General features: G+C 36.8%; 1 protein-coding gene across 1 annotated transcript in view; it reads right to left on the bottom strand.

The window, feature by feature from the left end:
• Positions 1-12,836, bottom strand: part of Asxl3 (ASXL transcriptional regulator 3) — a 140,375-nt gene that overhangs the window by 70,972 nt on the left and 56,567 nt on the right. The window contains 2 exon segments of the mRNA XM_015482250.2: positions 2,783-2,902; positions 3,856-3,973. Of these exon segments, the coding sequence (XP_015337736.2) occupies positions 2,783-2,902; positions 3,856-3,973 (238 nt within the window).

Genomic DNA, 12,836 nt, shown 5'->3' on the forward strand with positions numbered 1-12,836 from the left:
AAGTTAAAAATGACCCTAGTTAATGATGATGAACATTTTTAAATGTATTTGTTGATTGATTGTACATCATCTTCAGAGAGGTGTCTCTTCAGGTCCTTGGCCCATTTATTGATTTTTTTTTTTTTTATGTTTAGCTTTTTGAGTTCCTTATATACCCTAGAGATTAGTGCTCTATCTGGAGTGTGACGGGTAAAGATTTTCTCCCAAGATGTAGGCTCTCTATCACCTCACAGATTGTTTATTTTTCTGAGAAGAGATTTCATCTCACTCCAGTCAGAATGGCAGCAATTATGCATACAAACAATAATAAGTGTTGGTGAGGATGTGGAGAAAAAGGTATACTCATACACTGCTGGTGGGAGTGCAAATTGGTGCAGCCAATATGGAAAGCAGTATGGAGATTTCTTGGAAAATTGGGAATGGAACCACCATTTGAACCAGCTTTCCCTCTCCTTGGTCTATACCCAAAGTACTTAAAAACAGCATACTACAGGGACACAACCACATCAATGTTTACAGCAGCACACAATAGCAAAACTGTGGAACTAACCTAGATGCCCTTCAATAGATGAATGGATTAAAAAAAAATGGGGCATATATACACAATAGAATATTACTCAGCAATAAAAGAGAATATAGAATCATGGCATTTTGCAGGTAAATGGATGGAGTTAGAGAAGATAATGCTAAATGAAGTTAGCCAATCCAAAAAAAACAAATGCCAAATATTTTCTTTGCTATAAGGAGGCTGATTCTTAATGGGATAGGGAGCGGGAGCATGGGAGGAATAGATGAACTCTAGATAGGGCAGAGGGGGGTTGGAGGGGAATGGCGGGGGCATGGAGTTATTAATGATGGTGGAATGTGATGATCATTGTCATCCAAAGTACAGGTATGAAGATATAAATTGGTGTGAATATACTGTGTATACAACCAGAGATATGAAAAACTACTCTATTTGTGTAAGAAGAATTGTAATACATTCCACTGTCATACATAAATTTAAAAAAATAATAATTAATTAATTTTAAAAATGACGACCCTGGTAGCCCCCTTATTACTCTTTTAAGTTGCTCAGAAGTCAGCCAAAATACTCTGCCAGCACAAATCTGAACCGATAAAATGTTTAGTGGTTGTAGGATTGTCTAGGAGCAGGCTTGACGCTAATGTAAACAGAGTTAAGAGAAAGAATTCTGATCTTCTATCTGCTTGAATATGGATTTCAAGATGTCTCCAAGTAGAATGGAAGCTATCCTGACTAAAGCCTGGAGCCCCGGAGGATCCTGATGACACAGAGTGGCAAACTGTCCTTTTGACTTCAGCCCTGAAGTTAGCTAAGTAAATTGGGGGGAGGGGGAGGCTGTGCCTTGAATTTTCTCACTTCATCGCATGGCATTGACTTTACTGAAATTGACAGCAGGCATTTCTAAATAAAGGTCATTGAACTTTTAATCACTTTGTGTGTGGCAACATGGTTTTGTTTGGGGCATTTATGTACTTTTCAGTACATTCTCTGTCATTCTCCCGCTATCGTTTTCCATTTCAGGTGCTGTTTACAACACCCAGAAGACAAGAAAAAAGTCAAGTCTGAGTACATGTGCATGTGGTTATACATAAGTACATATCTGGGGTTAGATAATAACTGTGTAATTATTTAGCCTTAGAAATAATGTAAAGTAGGTAATTATGCTATATTTAAAGAACTTAAATAAAAATAAATTCTACTTTCCTGGATATGTAAATTATATTAAAAGGCTTTTTATTCAAAGCATGTTCCCAGAATTTAAGAAGATGCCTGGCATATAGGAGGCAACAGAAAAGAAAGAAAAAAAAAACTTTACCAAAAATAAATAAATCTGTTAAAAATCTCACTTGAATGATACAAAAAGATAAACTCTGCAAATAAGAAAGTTCCTAAGTTGTGAAAAAGGTAAGAGGCAGAACCAGTAATTAAGTCCAGGTCAGTACATTCATAGTTTCTACTAACCATTTTACAAAAATATCATAATGATCCAGGTTACTATCATTATTCCTATTCACAAGTGAAATAACCAAAAGACTTGAATGAAGCCATCAGGTCCAGGTCATTGAACAAGACGTGGTGATTAAGAATTATAATATACAGACCAGGATGCATTTATTTTTGTCTTTTTAATTCTAATGCTTCTGGAAGCTGCAGTTGGGTCCCTGGTGAAGAGTTATTAGAAAGGAACTATTTGGGAGAAAAACGTGATGCCCCCTAGCCAGACCCAGGGACTGTGCCATGTTTCTCAGCCATGCTCACCATTCAGACACACGCTACTAAATATTTCAAGCAGCACAGACAGAAATCAAAGCAGAACAGCTTTCCTGCAGCAGACCCCAAAGACAATGTATTATCCAATTCAAGAAGCCTTTGTAAGAGTGGCATTTTCACCCATAAAGCAAATAATACAAGGAAACCCAGTTACATCGACAAAATATTACTCATTAGATAAAGTTACAACTAGAAAGATAATTATTTGAATACATATTTTAAGTTGGTTATTTTTACCTCTGCCTAATCTAATAATGCCATTCACAAATTCAGTTATAAGCTGAGGACCATTCCATTATAACTATAATATTTCTTTCTTTTTACTTTTTCTTTTCTCTTTTTTTTTTTTTTTTTTGGTTTACATAGATGGAAGGATATTTTAATTTCCTTGTTTGGCCACTTAAAAAAGTTTTTGGAATGCTCCATAACTTATGTGAAAAGACATACATCTCTAAAATATAACATGTTAATCTATCGATCACTCACCTAAACCAGACTTTTTTAATCGTTTTAAGTGTTGATTCGTTTGTTTTCCAGTGGGAGATTTTTGCCCATGTTTCATTTCTTTATCTGAACTGTCTGCTTCACCATTTTTAGATTCGGATCCTAAAAAAAGGAAATAGTTATTATGCCATTATCTTCCTCTTGCTGTCCTTGAAAAGAAAAATCTAAAATTGTTTTAGGAACCATAGATACAATCTTTCTTTCTAAGAGTTAATATAGTACCTTTGGCCACAATCTGATTCCCTTACTGGATAAAGAGAGAAAAGCCCAATAAATCAATCAAACAGGACCAAAAGCAAGAACAGATGGCTTAATAGCAGAATCAAAAACTCAGTTACTGATCTGATAGCTTTTAAAATAGTCTAATCTTTTGTAAAAATCCATGAATAATCTTGAACAGTACGATGCCAGTGAAAGATGAGACAAAACAGAGACAGAATGATGAGGGAAGAGGGGATTCCTGAAGAAAAAGAGAGATCAGACCTTTATGAATAACTTTATGTTGAAGCAGGGACAGAAAATGCAAACATTAATAGAATAATAAATACAATGGTATACAGCTGAGAAAATGACAAGAGGTAAATTGGAAGGAAAGGTCAGGGCCGCACCGAGGTAAGAAGAATGTTACTAGAACACAAAACCAATAAAGGATTCCAGATTTTGCAGGAGAGGATTGAAAAACAAAATCACACTCATGGCAGAACTGCTTTTGCTAGTGTTTCAAATCAGCATGTGCTTCACCATTAAAGTTCAGCAGTCAAAAGCCAAAGCAGCAACAAAATCCACCTAGATTCACCAGTTATTTCCTCACATCTACTGACAATAGCGAATGAAGTCATTTCATGATGACTTCACTTCTTATATATTTTTTTAAACTGGGTAGGACTCTATATTTTTGAATCACTGCAGAGTCAAAGATGTGAAAAAAAATTAAACCAAACCTCAAGTGTTAGTATTATTCAGTTAAAAAAAAAAAAAAAACATGACATCTCTCTCAGTGAGAAAGTCTCCTCTGAGAAGAAACTGGCCAAGCATAAAATATTTTAGCTCTTTACCTGAAGGCGGATCCGACTGCTCATCAGACACCTTTAATGGTGTCAAAACAACACGAGGAACAGTCTTGTTTACCATCATTGAGACTCCATTTCTTCTTTTCTGCTGCTGCCTCAAAGCCTATAAAACATGATAATAAAATATAACATAAAAATGTAGCCAAAATGATTCCTCATAATTGAATTAAATGATCCACTTGCCCATCATTAGCTCAAACCTCTTATGAGACTTACATTCCACAGAGCCCCTAATTTGTCAGGATTCTTAATAGACACCTTCATATAATTTTCCCTCAAAAGCATAAAATTGGGCTGTGGCAAAGGGTATAAACCTGAGACCATTTCAGTATAATTCTGACAATAAAGCAGTACTTAACGGTGTGTTCTACCTTAGCAGTGTGGCTTGAGAGCCCATGGAATTTGAAACTATGACTCCTACATAAAATAAATGTAAAATAAATATTTCAAAACCAGGATAAAAATATATGTGTCTGCACTCCTCTTGCAGGTGCGTCGTCTCCAGTGCACGGCTCAATCAGTTAACACCGAGTGTCATCAGTATGTACAGCATGTAAGAACTACAGTATTGATGCATTCACTCAGCCGTGGGGAGCGCTGCACAAAATCACTGAACATGGCAGGAATCATTTATTTCTGTGAAGGGAATCAGTCCTAATCTTGGAAACCTTGCAGCATTTGGCTTCTGTCTGCTTGACTTTGGGCATTAACCTTCAGAACACGAACAGGACGGGGTTCTGGCAAATCCAGGGGGAAAAAAAAAGATATGAGAATAAATCTGTCCAAATGGGAGTGCTTTGTGTTTCCTAAATGATCGACCATGGTCATGATAATGTAATAAAAGACATTTAAAAGTTTTGAAATACAGCTTAATCTAACTGATCGCTTTATGCAGAAAATTACCTATAATAAAAAAAAAAGGGGAGGGTGTCTTAAGCACATGAAGCGGAAGAAACATTAAATTCACAGTTAACAGGAATGCTAAGACTCCTCGAAAGGTTAAAAGGCTGGCCACAGACGGTATGAAGCCTTTTTATTCCTGATTTCTGTGCAATTTCTACCAATTTTACAACATCTCAGTTACTTGATTAATGATCTCTGACTAACAGTTGTCAGAATTTCCTGAAATACTGCATCGACTGTATATTCCCTTGCTGTCAAAAACCATGTCAGGTTATTTGCTCAGGGTATTAGCTAAATGTTCAACTTGTTGACCATAAGATTTGGCATTCAAGTAATTACAGAAGTGAAAACTTAAATGCCACATAAATGAGAGAAGGCATATTCAGACAAGAGTTAAAGCCAGATGAGAAAGAAAGGCTGGGGCAATCTATCATAAATGACGCAGAAACTGATGATTACACAACATGTTCCCTTTGATTCTTATGCTTACAGAGCTTTTAAAAAGTATCAGGCGCTGTGGGGGGACAAGAGGTATAAAGATTAATAAGATGCTATCCTTCTCACCTTTAGCCTGCTGTCAATAATATGGCAAATGAGAGCATATGTGCTATAAAATATTTAAGACATTTACTCTTTCTTCCAAGGAGTATACATAATTGCACATAAATTGTGCACATACTTGCATAAATCTCTCTAGTCCTGTATAAGAACTCAAAGCACTTTATAGACATTAACCTAACAATCCAATAATGTAACCAAATGAGGTAACACAGTGATTTAAATTATAATTAAGTCCACCTTTGTTCACAATGTAAGATTTCACAAAAGTACAAACAGGAGTAAATTTTTAGAAGTCATGCATTACATATTATTCAACTATTTCTCTTGGCAAAATATTATGCACTAAAAAATATTCAGTGTGCATGTGTGTATGCGTGTATATATACATGTGAAGTCACAGAATTTATTTTAGATAAATTTTGAAAAAACGAGAGAAACAAACTAAAGGTCTAGAATCTACAATCAAATATCAAAGATGGGCTGGGCATAGTGGTGCAGGCCTATAATCCCAGCAGTTAGGGAGGCTGAGACAGAAGGATCTCAAGTTCAAAGCCAGCCTCAGCAAAAAGTGAGGTGCTAAGTAACTCAGTGAGCCCCTATCTCTAAAAAAAATACAAAATAGGGTGGGGGACATGGCTCAGCAGTCCAGTGTCCCTGATTTCAATTCCCAGTAACCCTCCCCCAAGAAAAAAAATCAAAGATGATATGCCTTTTTGAAGGATTTGTGGTAAATAATAAATGAAATAATGAAAATTTGGACTCAATTTCTAGAGCTGAAAGGACTCTAATATAAAAAACTTAGCAGAAATAAATCATGATAGAAAAAAATTTAAAAAGAATAAAAAAAGGAAAAATTTTAAATTTTAAGGTCTGACAGGATAAAAGAAATTGTTAACCATTGCCATTTGCATGATTTGTTTTCTGAATATGTACTTCATACTTAGAAAATTCAAGCAATATTTCTCAACACAATATTTTTTTTTTTAAATTCTGACATGCAACACCAATTGCTTATATGGACAAAAACCAAATGACCATCATGTAACAAAAATTAGTATTCTAAATATATTAAAAGTATTCATGCATATTTTTGTTTTATCTCTGACAAATAAACATTAAATTTATTATTCCTAAATGATATTTGTAGGGGCTTAAATAAGCGGAAGCTCGGAAGTGTCTCTTATTCTGACACTAGTGACAACAGTGAAGCACACGGAGTTCAGCAAACTCAGACAGGTCAAAGCTCAGTCATCAGAATAGGAAAGGGGCATCTTCATTTTGCATTCTAGACTCACAGTCATGTTAGAGTGAATCTGTGGTCATTTTTAGGAGTCTAGCTCACTTTCCTGGAAGCAAGATTCACTTGACATGCCAACATTCACTTGGGCATGGTGGTGCAGGCCTATAATGCCAGCAGCTAGGGAGGCTGAGACAGGAGGATCTCGAGTTCAAAGCTGGCCTCAGCAAAATGTGAGGTGCTAAGTAACTCAGTGAGACCCTATCTCTAAACAAAATACAAAATAGGGCTGGGGATGTGGCTCAGAGGTTCCTTCCAAGCATATCAGAATATTGACTGAGGGAGAAAACCAAGGTCACCTCCATTGAGATATGCCTGGGACCTCCTGGGTGACCCTTCTCAAGAACACTCAGGTACTTCTGTCTACGAGGCTACGAGGCTCCTGGTCTCTTGGAGTGGAGTGTGCATCCTCCAAGTAAAGAGGGCTGGCTGTGTAAAGGCTTCTTGGTTGTTTTTTTTTTTTTTTCATGTAACTACGCTTTCAACTTCATGCACATCAACTACTCAAACATGCTGCATATCTCTTTTTCAAAATCATCTTAAAAAACACGGAATCCCTTTGGGGCCAGGGTGACCTGCAGGTGAGAACGGAAGAGGCTGCAGTGGGCAAGAACACCCCACCCCCATCAGAATGAGCTGTTGCTGTCTAGATTTTTAGATGAGCTTTCCTGTTTTGAAATCATGTTATCAGACAAACACAGATAACTATGGGCCAAATTCAGTCTAAGGGCAGCCACTTTTGATTTTTTACTAAATACCACTCCCCACCATCAAAATAAACAAGTTTGCACAATGTAAGTATTAAAATAAACTACCAAGTATAGATACTGGCTAATATAGGTCTTCTAAGGTGCTGATATGCAGAGAAACTGGGGACTCAGCAGAACTTTTTTTTCATTTGTTGGTGGACCTTTATTTTATTTATTTATATGTGGTGCTGAGAATTGAACTCAGTGCCTCACACATACTAGGCAAGCGTGCTACCATTGAGCTACAACACCAACCCCTGCAGAGCTCTCTTAATGGCTGTGTGGTACAATGGTTACAAGGTTACAGAGGCAAAGAAAGACTTAACTAACTAGCTTTATAATACTGGGTAACTGAGTTGGACAAATGTCCCTAAAAACCCTTGACAAAAGTGTGGGCAAGATGCTTCAAACAAGAAAGCTACAGAATAGTATTTTAGCACAATTTATAGCACAAAGTAAATACTCAATATATGCTGTTTTGACATTTCTATAATTTATCCATGCTACAAAAATAAAATGATTTTTTGAGGATTTCTTCTGCTGAACTACCATGTAAGCACTGCTGATTCATAGTACTGAACATAACAAAATTTTATTTTAATTATTTTATATTTTCATGAAGGACTGACAAGGAAATGCATAAAATAAGCAAAATAATTTCACACGCGCGCGCACACACACACACACACACACACACACACACACCAGTACTAAGAATATTATGCCAGAAAAAGTAAAGATAGCAGAGTGGGGTGTGGGAATAGGTGAACTAACCTGGATTAGGAGGTCAGAAGAGGCCATTCTGGTGGTGACAAAGATAATGAGACCCAAGCAACAAGAAGAACCCAGTCATATGAACATTGTGATATCTATCATCAGTAAATGAAGCAATGACCAGACCCCTAGCAGGACAGGTCTTTGGTGGTTCAGGGAATGAAATGAAAACCAGAGTGGCTGTGAACGAGGACTAGGAAATTTACAGAGACAGTGAAGAACTACTCTCAGGATGGCTGCCCAGATGTCCCAGAACAGTGGACATAGGTTCCTTGCAAAGACAGCCCTGTGAATCTGGTCCTTTCCCCACAGCTTGACATCACCATATTTGCCCTTCCGCCCAAAGATGGAGATAAGGCACAGAAAACAGGAAGCCTGGGCTATCCTCCAACAAACACCTGCTATTTGCCTTTATTCGTTTACTTGTTTTATATGCAAAGGCTGTATTGTATGAAATGCATGGCATATCTCACACATCAGACAAGTGTCTTAGTAATTCTCGATCATTTTGAGCTGTCCCTTCTATATCAGGCATACGTATACCCTTTACATTAACTCTTCTCTCTGGCTGATACACTCTTCCCTCAGAAACCTGGGCAGCTCATTTCCTCACATACTTGAAGGCTCTGCTCAGAACACATTCCCACTGTATCTCCATCTCCACCACCGACTGTGCTTTATTTTTTCCCAAGGATGTATCACCTTCTAATACACTGTAAAATATCATTTTCCCCATCCTGGAAGGTAGACCCTACAAAAGACAGGGATTTCTTTGCTTTTTTTCACTGACATGCACCAAATATACAGAAGAATGCCTGCAATGTATTAGGTGCTCAGTAAACATTTACTGAATTGAAATGAAAATTCTCAAAAATAAGTTTATCAAAATAGAAAAGCCCTCATTTATCTCTCGAAAATCCATAAGTGCTTTATCTACAAGACTGAAATCAGCATGGAATAATCAACAATTAACTTTTTTCTTCTAATATTCTGTTCAAAATACTCTGACCAATTCTATGGCCCATTCCTGAAGAATATTTTATGTAAAATGTATAGTTTCTTGCATCATCTTTGAGTATTTCTACAGTCTCATTTTCAAGTCTGAAAAGATAGAGTCAAATAAAAAGCTTCCCTCTCCACTCCCTAGACTATGCCTATACCTCAAATCAGAAACTTTATTAGGAAAGAGATTCCTGATTTTTCTCACCCCCCATTTCCTCCTCTTTTCTTTCTAGGTTCCCCACGCACCAGCACTGAGAATGAGGAGTGAAAATAAAGGCAAATTTGTTTTAACTAGTTCCATCATACTTATGGCATCTGAACCTTCTGGGAGGCAAGTGGCATCCTGTGAGATTCTTAGGGCTGCACTAGTGGGGACTTTAGAGGTCTTCACAGGGAGCAATTGAAACTACATTCCACCTGGACATCAACCATGCACCTTATGATCCACCTCCAGGACTCCCCTAAACATAAGACCTAGACACCTGGGCTCTTCCATCTAGAGAGGCAGGCTTCCTGGGCAAGGTCTTAACAAATCCACCACGGCTGTCTAACCGTTCAGCACCCACTCAGGCCATAAGCACACTCAGTATCCTTGCTCCACTGCATACAATATATCTTGATTCCTTCTGCTCAGTCATTATGGTAAGCCCTCTGCCTGCAGAATTCTCCAAGTCTCATAATGCTTCAAAATATAAGAATACAAGATATGGAATATTCCCTCCCCCTCCCTAACACCTCCTCCCACCGTGTGTGTGTGTGTGTGTGTGTGTGTGCGCGCGCGTGCATGCATGCACACGCACGCACACACACACCCATAATCAGTCTCGAGCTATTTTTCATATAGCTGTTGGGGGATGATCAATAGACCATCTGGCCTCTCTAAGTTTTCTGGGGCTGTGTCTAGCACCTCTCTTCAAAATAAGGAATATTTGTATCACATTTTCAGCTTTGAGTTTCTACAAAAATTCCAAGAAAGATAATTCTATTACATATTATGTTACAAATGTATGTTACATGCAATTTAATTTAAAATTATCTAAATAGGAGTGTTCCATGGTCTGAAAAGTATAAGTCCATAGAAGAGATCAAGAAAATAGGACTAGAAGGGCTACTTTAGATAGCTGGGGAGATGTGCCCTGTATAAAGGTACCTTAAAAGAAGGTTTTGTTGCTTTCTGTTGTGCCATCTTTGGGAGCTGGGCTCTTTTCTATTCCACACCAGGCCTGATCAGGTAGGCCTGATCGTTAGTCTATAACATGGATTTGACATCAATATTATGTAGTCAGTCTTACTATTTCAGCCAACATTCATTTCACGGGTATATTATCAATAAGGTTCCTCCAACAGCCTTAGTTGTAATTTGCTATGCTAATGGTTATCTTATTGATCAATTTTATATCCTATCATTTGAAACCCAGAAAGCAGCAATATTATACCAAATACATAAGCAGACAGCAAGTATAAATGCAGTCTACCATTCAAGCTGGTCACATTATAATGTTCTACTGCTCAAACTAGGTAAAGTGAAATTTCTGTATCCATGACGTTATCAAGAGGACTATAATTAGACTTACCAAGCTTGATACTTCCAGGTATTACTCAATGAGAAAGAGGTTTCCAGGCTTAAGCTTGAAAATAAACGTACATTAAACTTTACAATTACTGGAAACAAGCATAAGAAGCTAAATCAGTCTAGAAAAATAAAGATTATATTACACATCAATTCAATTCTGGCTTTAAGTGAAAGGAAAGAAATCAAAAGATGCTGACCAAACTGCTTCTCTTGAGAAACACACCACAATGTTTTCTTGTCTTAAAAAAAAAAAAAAAAAAAAAAAAAAAAGTGGAGGGGAGAGACCCTTAAACAAATATTTCATTTTTACACAGAAATCTTATGAGATAATTTGGAAAAAAAGAAAGAGAGGAAAAAAAGAAAAGAAACAGTTCTAGTGTTTACTCTAATGGAAAAATAAAATGGGGAATCAGAAATTTTTGTGTTAACTGTGAATTTTAAATTAATGCTTGCTTTATTTTAGTGGAGAAACATCATCAACAAAGTGACTTAAGAATGCACTGAATGCAATTAGCCCTCACCGACAATCTGAAAACATCACACGCTGTGAATGCTAACACTTAAATAATCAGAGATACATACACAGAACACAGCTGGCTGAGTCAGGTATGACAACACACACTCTTGCGACTATGCTAAGTGCTGACATACGTGTTCGGAAACCACTATGGCTCGCCAAAACCTTGGGCATTCATAGTCCTGGTCAAACATATGAACCTAAAGAAACAAAGCACCAAGAATCTACCTGCCTTGCATTATCAAGAAGGAATTTTGTGAATAAATTCTCCCACTCTAAATACACAGTGAAGAAAGTGCAAAGAAGCACCAGAGACAACGTGGAAAGGTGGCATCCACCTGTACCCCACCACTGCGGCAGAGCAAACCCTCCTTCTTTCATCTTCTTTGTTTGCTTAAAAACTTCCAAAACTTAATCTTTCTTAATTATCTATCTTTAAAATCCAAAATCTAACCGTTTTATGCTTTTTTAGGATCATGACATCTAAAATACCAAAGCGGAAAGAAGACAGGGAACAAGGTAATAATCAACCTGCTACTCTCCAGTCTTCTGCATATGTGTATGCAGAAAGAAACCCACTGGAATAACAATGTATTATATTCATGGAATTATGCTCAACATGTGGTATTAAGTAATGTTCTGATGATCAGAAAGTAAAATGGAACCAATAATTTGGGAGCAATGAGAATATTCCATGTGAAGAGTCAGGGCATTAGAATTAGCATGCTGCCCAACCTGTACCTACAATGCAATCAACAATGCAGGGATGTCAAAGAACCCACTTGCTAACATACTTTAGGTGAGAGGAAGATTAAGGACTATGGGGCTAGGAAATTATTACTAGCTTATTTTGCAAGGAGGTTTAAGTTGTTATTTTTTTGCTATACTTATGATGCTAAAAGTTCCTGGGTTCTTAAGAGATTTTTGTTCTTGTTCTCACCTACTTTTTTCTAAAAATCTACATCAGCAAAGCTATAGATGGATAACTAAAGACCTATTGAATCAGGATATATTTCTAATAAAATATTAGTGACTTATATATTTGAACGTAGACTATTAATATACGTTGGTCCTAAACGTGAGCAGTCTGTTTAGAGATGGTATTCTAAAGGACTATATTATATTGCTGTCTTGATGCTATACAAATAGTCAAGTATATACGTTTCTTTGAATTGTGCCAAAAACGTGATCTGCCCTACTTAAATTCTATGTGCTGAAAGGCAGTACTGGTGAAGAGGGTAGAATATGAAACTATAATTCTGGATGCAAATACCATTTCCAATATTCAAATGCTGGGTGATCTGGGACAAATTATCTAACTTCTCTTGGCCTTAGTTTCCTTATTGGAAAAACAGGGATAAGAGTACACACTTCGAAAGAATTCATATAAGGATTAAGTGTACATGCAAAAATAAAGGCATAATGAAATCATCAGCTAATGTAATTATCATTAAGGTCATTCAACTAATGAATTTTGTGTGATAATGACTTGTGCTTATATACATACACACAAAATATATATTCCTAAGCACAAAGCATGCACACTGACATATATGTATATATTTGTATAACACACTTTACAAAATATTA

Source organism: Marmota marmota, unplaced genomic scaffold (assembly GCF_001458135.2).
Source record: "Marmota marmota marmota unplaced genomic scaffold, marMar, whole genome shotgun sequence".
Taxonomy (NCBI): Eukaryota; Metazoa; Chordata; class Mammalia; order Rodentia; family Sciuridae; genus Marmota; species Marmota marmota.